The sequence below is a fragment of the Dipodomys ordii genome, unplaced genomic scaffold (genome assembly GCF_000151885.1).
Source record: "Dipodomys ordii isolate 6190 unplaced genomic scaffold, Dord_2.0 Scaffold44, whole genome shotgun sequence".
In the NCBI taxonomy this organism is placed as follows: domain Eukaryota; kingdom Metazoa; phylum Chordata; class Mammalia; order Rodentia; family Heteromyidae; genus Dipodomys; species Dipodomys ordii.
The window spans coordinates 8,900,053-8,909,042 of record NW_012267260.1 but is presented as its reverse complement, the minus strand read 5'-3'; the positions used below and the strand labels follow the sequence as shown (position 1 = coordinate 8,909,042).

The window sequence follows — 8,990 nt, the reverse complement described above, 5'->3', positions numbered from 1 at the left end:
CGGCCGCGCTCACCTGCTCGTCGGGGCCGATGAGGGCGTGTGTGGACTCTTCCCCCAGCGAGGGGTGGCGGGCAGCCGCGAACCGCGGGCCGTCGCCGGCGCAGCCCGGGAAGCCATTGGAGAAGCTGGAGACCGAGTAGCCTAGAGCTGGGCGCGGGGGAAGACGGGCCGTGAGGAGCCCTCGCCCACGGCTCGCGTCCTCCATCACGGCCTTACCTGTGCGCCCCAGGCAGGCGCCCCGCGCACCCCGACCCCAGCCCGGCTGCGCCAGTGAGCGCCCCGAACTTACACGACCATGTTTTCTTCCTTCTGCCCGTCCCCGGCCAACCAGCAGGGTTTGGTCTCAGTGAATGAATGAACGAGGCAGAAAGCTGGGGACCCCTGCAGAAGGCATGGCACCCCTGCCGAGATGCTGGCACCAGCAGCCAGGAGAGGCAGAGAGCGCCATGGAAACCCACCGTCTTCCTGTCTGCTCCCAACCATTCGTCCACGCTAGGCCTCGGGCTCCGCTGATGGCCTGGCCCAGGCCTCCTCCACCCGCTGCTCTCCAGGTTAGCACCTGTCCCGAAGGCTGGCCTCCACCTGCCAGCCTCCACCGGCCAGCCCGGTTCCTGAACCCAAACCGAGGGGGACACGGGGGGGGGTCTCCTCACCAGTGGGCTGCTGGGGGGTGCGCGGGAAGTCAAAGGCCGCCGGGTGGCTGTTGCGCGTGATGATGACAGGCTCCTCCATGACGTTGATGCTGTTGCACTGCATCAGGTCCTGCAGCAGGTTGAAGATCTCCTCCGCCCGGGAGCACTTGAACGCGAAGATCCCTGGAGGAAGGCACACAGGGGAGCTGCAGGGAGGACCGCGGCGCCAGGCTGCAGCGGACGGGGGCGCTGCTCTGCATTCTGGGCATTCTTGGTTTTGTGTTTGTTTGTCTGTTTTTGTCGGTTGTGGGGCTTGAACTCTGGACCTGGGCGCTCAGCTCTTCAGCTCAAGTCTAGTGTTCTACCACAATGCGACTTCCAGTTTTCTGAGTGGCTTATTGGAGATAAAAGTCTCACGGATTTTCCTGCTTGGACTGGCTTTGAACCATGATCCTCACATCTTAGCCTCCTGAGTAGCTAGGATTACAGGCGTGAGCCACCAGGGCCTGGCCTATCCTGGGCATTCTTGCCATACATTCCTGTAGCCCAGAGTCCAGGGACCCGGCCCAGGGCCTCCTGCTCCAGCCATGCCACACTCCCATCATCGCAAGACCTGTAGTGCAGCCCCACTCCTCCAAGAAGCTGCCAGCTCCCTAAGCACATGAGTTTAGTGGTGAGTGGAGGAAAAACGCTCTCATCAAATTAAATACCTCCAGCCGGAGCCAGTGGCTCACGCCTGTAATCCTAGCTACTCAGGAGGTTGAAATCTGAAGGTCATGGTTCAATGCCAGCCCAGGCAGGAAAGTCTGTGAGGCTCTTATCTCCAATTAACCACCAGAAAACCAGAAATAGCGCTGTGGCTCAAATAGTAGAGCACCCATGTTGGGCTGAGAAGCTCAGGGACAGCGCCCAGGCCCAGAGTTCAAACCCCACGACCAACAAAAAAAAAAAAAGCCCCCATCATCCTCTTCCTACTACCCTCTGCTCCCCCAGGAAACAAAGTCAAGTCAGGCCAAGCCCTGAACTCAGGGCTCTCTGCTCAGCAACAACCCAGGGTGGGTGGGTTTGTCCTGCCCATGGCTCCTTCAGCCCAGTGCCCGGCCACGGCGGGTCACCCGCTTCCCACAGCTTCATCGCCATGCAGGCAGAGCTAAAGGTGGGTGTGGCAAAGCAGTCAGGGGTTCATGGGCACAGCTGGCCTCACAGCTGTTCCAAGCCCAGTGCCACAACTCAGTGTCCTGGGAATTGCAGGACTTGGGCTGAACACAAAGATGCTGGGGACTGGGGCGGCCGGGGTGTGCAGCAGTGGGACCCAGGGCTTGGGGAAGCTCCTAGAAGGTTTGTGTGCATATATCTACAGTGCAGATAAATACGGCTAGGTCCATAACATTATATTATTAGATTACAATTAATAGGGCACACTGCAGGCCAATGGAGAGGGCTGGGAAGAGAAGGGAAGTAAGGGGCCTGTGCAGGCAAGATATGTCAAGAGTTAGGAAAAAGATTACTAGGGTCTAGAGTTCAGGAAGAGCCGTCTTCCTCCCGCCGTCTGCTCAGTCAGCACTGTGGGCCTCTGCTGAGCTCCAGGGCCCAGGTGGTGGAGGGGAAAACACCCTGGGAGACGCCTGGCTGTGCTACTGTTTCAGATGCGGAGTGCCCTCTGCAGTCCCAACCCGCGCAGCACCCTTCTGCAGCGCTTGTCTGGACCCTAATAGTCAGGCACACCATGCAGTGCTGGGACTCAGAAACCACCTCCCAGCCTCTGACCTCGCGGTACAGCCACTCTGCTGCCCCCAGGTAATGGAGATCAAGCGTCCTGGCTCCCCAATTTTCATTCCCAAGCCAGAGCCTCCTACGGGACCTTTCCTCCATTATGCACAGGAGCCAGAGAATAAGACCTGGAGGCTCGGGGAAGAAAGCTTTGTTCCTACTGGGGGCAAGCGGGTCCCTGAAGCCATAACAACAGAGGGAAGAGTCATTTCCTTCTGCCAGGCACGCTCTGGCCTGGAAGCATTGCCTCTTTCCCACGGGCTAAACAACAAATGTCCCCACAAAGGGACCCAGGCTGGAGCAACAATCACTTAAGAAAGAGCACTGGAGCCATGTGCTGGTGGCTTATGCCTCTAATTATAGCTACTTAAGAGGTTGAGATCTGAGGATCATGGTTCCGAAGCCAGCTCCAGTAGCCAAATCTTATTTTCAATTAACCAGCAAAAAAAAAAAAAAACCTTGGAAGTATAGGTCTGGCTTAAGTGGGAGAGCCCCAACCTTGAGTGAAAAAGCTAAGCAAGAACACAAGATTGTGAGTTCAAGTCCCAGTATTGGCTCAATTATCCTCCCTGGGCTTGCAGGCCATACAATTTGGTTTTGGTTTTTGTCAGTATGGGTCTTGAACTCCGGGCCTGGGTGCTGTCCCTGAGCTCTTCAGCTCAAGGTGAGCGCTCTACCACTTGAGCCACAGTGCCACTTCTGGTCTTCAGGTGGTTCTGTGGAGATAAGAGTCTCATGGACTTTCCTGCCTGGGCTGGCTTTGAACCATGATCCTCACATCTCAGCCTCCTTAGTAGCTAGGATTATAGGCATGGGCCACCAGCACCCAGCTGACCATACAGTTTTGTAATACCATGCTTTGTGCCCTTGCCCAGGGCCCGTTCCCTCTCTGGGTAATGTCTGCTAAGTGTGAGGGCCAGATTTGATGTTAAAGCTCATTCTCATAATTTCCCAACAAGCTCTCCAGACCCCCTGGACTGTACCTTCCAGCCCAGAGATGGCTGGGCACACAGCCCCCACCTTGGCAGGGCAGTCCAGTCCTCACCTTGGCCTGTCTGACAGCGGCGGCCACTCTCAAAGGAGAAGAGGTTGGAGTCGTAGCCATAGCGCCTCAGGCAGAGGTAGGGCCAGTGGATGTCATCCCGCTGAAGCAGGTGCAACACCAGCTCGCTCTGTGTCAGCTCCATCACGCCTGAGCCCAGCTCCATGCCCTCATCATCCACATTTGTCACCTGGAGGGGGCAGCAGAGGGTCAGGGAGACTGCAAGCGGGAGGCAGCTCCCTCTGGGTTAGCAGGGAGGCTGAGAGGTCATCCCATGCACATGCGCTACAGAACACCATGGATCAAGGGGGTCCCACAAAGCAGTACCATGGACCATGGCAGTCCTCTAGGCAAATCCCTCCCTTACGGGCCTCAGTTGACCTCCTAGGGCAGGTGGTCCAGTGACCTTGCAGGGCTCATGGCTTAACAGTTAAGGGTCAGATGTCAATGAGGAAGGGGTTCAACTGTAAATTCAAATTCTGCAGCTCCTAAGAAAGTCAGCCCAAGGCAGAACAAAAACATACTGCCATTCTCTCCGTAACCTTAAGGCCTTGCTGTGGGCTCCCTCTGCTGGAAGGAGGGAGGAAGTCCATTGCCAAGATAAGGCACCCCCTACAGGTACAGAGGTGTTCAGGGAGCACACAGGCCCATGGGGCCTGGCCAGGACTTCAAGGCAGCAGGGACACTTCATAAAGTGCTTGCCATGTGCCAAGCACCGTTTAAAATACTCTATGTTGGGCACCAGTGGCTCATGCTCATATTTCTAGCTACTCAGATGGCTGAAATCTGAGAATCAGTTTGGAGTAAGTCTGGGCAGACAAATCTTTGAGACTCTATCTCCAGTTAACCATCAAGAAGCCAGAAATAGAGGCACAGTTTAATGGCAGTGAGCAAAAAAAGCTACTCCTGAGTTTAAGCCCCCAATACTGGCACAAGAAAAAAACACTTTATTATATTAATTCATAAATATAGACTTGTTATCTCCAAAACAAAGGTGTATATGCCAGGTGCTGGTGGCTCATACCTGTAATCCTAGCTACTCAGGAGACTGAGATCTGAGGATCGCAGTTCAAAGCCAGCCCAGGCAGGAAAGTCCATGAGACTCTTATCTCTAATTACCAACCGGAAAACCGGAAGGGGAGTTGTGGCTCAAAGTGGCAGAGCACTAGCTTTGAGCTGAAAAGTTCAGGGACAGCTCCCAGGCCCCAAGACCAACCCCCAAAAAAGGTGTATGAAGTTATAAATATATACTTTCAGGACTGAACACTCCTGCTATGGTATTGTAGCGTTTATGTATATATATATATTTTTTTTTTAATTTATTGTTTTGTCAGTCGTGGGGCTTGAACTCGTTTCACTATTCTTGATTGTATCAAAACAAAAAGAAACACTGGATCCTCGTGGCTCACACCTGTAATCCTTACTCAGGAGATCTGAGGATAGAGTTCAAAGGCAGCCCAGGCAGGAAAGTCCAGGAGACTCTTATCTCCAATTAACCAGCAAAAAGGCAGAAATAAAGCTATGGCCCAAGCAATAAAGTAGCATCCTAGAGTGAAAAGGCTAAGGGATGGCATCCAGGCCCTGAGTTCAAGCCCAGTACCAATCAATTGATCACTGAACTGACAGACAGATGGACAGATAGAGACAGATACGACAGTGGCCTAAGCCTTTCTCCTTGGCCCCTTAGAGGCTACGCACACAGGGAGCCCAGCCCGCTGCCGGGGCAGGATTTCTCTTCCCACAGGGGCTGAGGCAACCTGACTGTTCGGTGCCTGAGCCGAAGAGGAACTTAAGGGAGGACGACAAGGGTCTGGGTACCTTGAACTTGGTGGGATGGTTGTCTGAGAGGCCGTCTCTATTCAGGCAGCTACAGCAGCTCCCCATGGCGTCAGAGCAGCCAGGCGGCCCTGGGGAGGAACAGGAGACAAGCAGGTCACCAGCTGGAGTTCAGAAGACCCTGCTCTGGGCAGACCATTGCACCGTGAGCACCTACTCTGTACAAGAGATTCTACAACACACCATCAGGAATCCTCCCTCCATCTGGGCCCAGACACACTGGGAAAAAACAGCAATTCAAGTTAGAGTGTGACACTCTAGAGAGAGAGCTTCAAGGGGGTCACATGCCCTCTGGACCTTGAGAAGCACTCAGGGTTTGACCCATGGAAAAGCAAGGAAGAAGACAGAGCTGGAGGAAAAGCATGGACATAAGGCCCGAGCAGTGGCTGTCTCAGGAGTCAGGCACACTGCAGCCCAAAGACCTCCTTCAATTCACTCGGAACTGTGTGGTTATCTTAGATACTCTGGTCCATACCTTTTTCCTTTCCTTTTCTTTCTTTCTTTCCTTCCTTCCTACTTTCCTTCCTTCCTTTCTTTTTTTCTTTCTTTCTCTCTCTCTCTCTTTTTTTTCTTTTTTGCTGGTCCTGGGCTTGAACTCAGGGCCTAGGCCCTGTCCCTGAGCCTCTTTGTGCTCCAGGCATGAAGCCCTGGGTTTGATTCCTCAGCACTACATAAACAGAAAAAGCCAGAAATGGCACTGTGGCTCAGGTGGTACATTGCTAGCTTTGAAGAAGCTCAGGGACAGTGTCCAGGCCCTGAGTTCAAGCCCCAGGACTAGGAAAAAAAAATGTCTCACAGATATTCCTGTCTGGGCTAACTTTGAACCACGATCCTCAGATCTCAGCCTCCTGAGTAGCTAGGACTACAGGTGTGAACCATCAGCACACTGCACAAATTTCTCTTTTTGATGTTCTCTTTGGATGAATTTTTCTATCATGATCATAGACATGTTTTAAAATTCAAAACAGTATGATCTTGATTGGCTATTTCTTCATTTAAAAAAAGGCTGGGGCTGTCATTCAGTGATATCCATAAGGATAGGCGATTGATTCCCAGTACTGCAAAACAAAAACATCTTGGGTTTTGTTTGTTCCACATTGGCCAAAATGAGACCCGAAAATGATTTGGCTTTTCCTTCCAGGGTACTTGAAATTGTATTCTATGCGACAATAGTTAGGCCTGTGGCCTAAGGGAACAAGAAACCCATGGCCCAATCAGCAGGTTCTGTCACTTTGGGCACTGAGAATCTGGTTCGGGGCCTCATACTTGCCAGACAAATCTCCAACTTTCAAGCAGAATGTTAAAGGGTTGGTTACAAGGCACTCAAGAAATGAGGTGAGATTCATTCTCCTTCCAGATTTCTGCTGCTTGTGTCAGGTCCTGAACAATCCCCTGACTTGGACCCTCCGCCGTTCTTACCTCACCCAGGCCATCGGGGAGCTGCCCATGGGAGGGACATGGGAAAGGGCTCCCACTTCAGTCCCTCTGCCCTTGCTGGGGTGTCATGGCCAACCGTCTGCAGAGAAGTCACCTGGATCCCTCGGGGTGGCACCTGGGGCTCACCTAGCATAGGAGATGAGAGATCACCAATTCATGAGACTTTCTATCCTCATCCTGTTCATGAGACTGACCTTTGGCCAGTCCATTCCACCTGGATCTCTGTCCAGGTCCTAAAGAGTCTGAAACACCAGTGAAAAAAAAGCAAGATGGACAAAGGGACCATGATCCCAAGCACCAGAGGCCCTGAGAGGGGAAACTCCTCTAGCATCAATGAGTTTCGTGGCTGAGAGTCTATGATTTCCCAAGTCAACTTTTAGTCTCCCTCAAAATCCTGTTAAAAGAAACACCCCAATCACTACCTTACATTTGCAGAGAACTTCACCTCTACACAGAGCTTGCACAGAACACTACGATAAAATAGCTGGTGGCTCATACCTCTAATCCTAGTTACTCAGGAGGTTGAGATCTGAGTATCTCTGTTCAAAGCCAGCCAGGGCAGCCTAAGCTAATCTCCAATTAACCATCAAAAAAGCCAGATATAAAGGTGTAACTCAAATGGTAAAGCACTAGCCTTGAGCAAAAAAGTTAAGTAAAAGTTCAGGGCTGTGAATTCAAGTCCTAGCACCAGCATAAATAAAGAAATGCCAGAGCTAGAGGCATAGCTCAGATGGTAGGCACGGTGACAATCAAGAGCAAGTAAACAAGCTTTGAGTTCAAACAAACAGAAAAAAGAACACTATGGTGTATTGCAAAGAGTATGGGCATGAGGTTCAGGAAACAAATATTCTAGTCTGTTTTGTTGTTACTAGAATCTAAGAGACTCCATCAAAGTCAACTCCTCACACCCACCTTCCAATTCCTCAATTGTCAAGGGAAACATGTGTAAACCACTGAGCTTTAGCTTAGCTTAAATAGCTTCTAAAGATAAGTATGTAAAACCAACACCATTAAGACAGTTTCTCTTCCAGGATAGGTCCTCAGTCTAACATTTGGAAGATGGGACAGGTTTCTGTTCCCCAAGCTCAAAACGGTCCCATTTTAAACATAAATGTTAATAAACTAAAATATGAAAGCAGCTGAGCCCCAGCTACACAAGCCAAGCAACCAGAATCCTGGAAACCCTTGAAATCCCATCTCCATGCTTTGGAAAGACAAGGCCCCTTGCACCCCCAGCCTCTGGGTCTGGGGGGCTCATTATTTGGGAGGGCACTGGCTGCAGTGGTTGAGCGCAGACTAGCCCAGGGTGGGGAGGGGCTGTACTTTCCCTGTCTGCATCCCTTTTTCTTTAAGATATTGGACCTGTCACCAGATAACCCAGAGGGAGGGTATTACACTGGGCCGGACATGGACGGGGAGGGCAGGGCAGGGGTTGGATGGGGACTATGGGGTTGAAAATGTATGGAAGCCTTGGGATGTGGGGAACCATCTGGATCTACCTAGGTGGCGATTTGGGTTGTTGCAAAGAGAACTTGATGGGCCCTGGGACTTTGTGGACGGAGGAAGATCTGGGCGCATCCAGGAGTGGGTGGTGGGTCTGTGGGACCCGTGGGTGGGGGGTTCTGAGGTGCGTCCGGGGGAGGGGGAGAGGTGGGCTTTGGGCAGTGAGAGCCGATCTGTTTGCAGGGCGGTCAGGGGATTTCTAGACACGGGAAAGGCACCGGGAGGTCCGGGCCGCTCGTCGTGCCCGGAACCCCGCTCCCCGCCAGGGGCTGCGCGCCCCCCCTCCCCCGCCTGCCCGCCCTGGGCTTCCAGGGAAGAGCAGAGACGGCGGCGCGGCCTCGGGGAGCCGCCTTGTCCCCGCCCCGCTGCGCCCAGACTCACATCGCCCCGCGGCCCGGGCGGCGCCGGGCCCCCCGCTCCCGGGTCCCGCTGCAGCAGCCACCGCCGCCGCCCGCCCGGAGCCAAGGCCTCCCCGTCCCGCCCTGCAACCGTGGGGTCGGAGGTCACCGGCAGCACCAACGAGACGCTGCGGGCGGGCGGGCGGACCCGAGCGGGGGCGACCGGCGAGCAGCCTAGAAGGTCCCTTTGGAGGACTTTGCAGGCGTGAGCGGCGAGCATGCGCAGACGCCAGAGGGCGCTCCGCGCCAGACACTAGGAATCCTGACGGGAGTGGGGCGTGGTGTGGGCGGGACCTGAGGTGGGCGTGGTCTTCGGAGGGCGGGGCGGAGCGGAGTGGAGTTTAGGGACCGGGGCTGAGGCGCTCCCTGGAG

At 53.7% G+C, this 8,990-nt stretch overlaps 1 protein-coding gene across 1 annotated transcript in view; it reads right to left on the bottom strand.

Moving 5' to 3' along the window:
• Frs3 (fibroblast growth factor receptor substrate 3) overlaps positions 1-8,676 on the bottom strand; it is a 14,944-nt gene extending 6,268 nt beyond the window's left edge. Inside the window, exons 1-6 of the mRNA XM_013019101.1 lie at positions 8,602-8,676; positions 6,700-6,843; positions 5,263-5,351; positions 3,448-3,634; positions 654-815; positions 14-147 (exon numbers count right to left, since the gene is read on the bottom strand). Of these exons, the coding sequence (XP_012874555.1) occupies positions 14-147; positions 654-815; positions 3,448-3,634; positions 5,263-5,328 (549 nt within the window). The 5' untranslated portion in view covers positions 5,329-5,351; positions 6,700-6,843; positions 8,602-8,676. The remainder of the gene's footprint in view (positions 1-13; positions 148-653; positions 816-3,447; positions 3,635-5,262; positions 5,352-6,699; positions 6,844-8,601) is intronic.
• Positions 8,677-8,990: the final 314 nt, after the last annotated feature.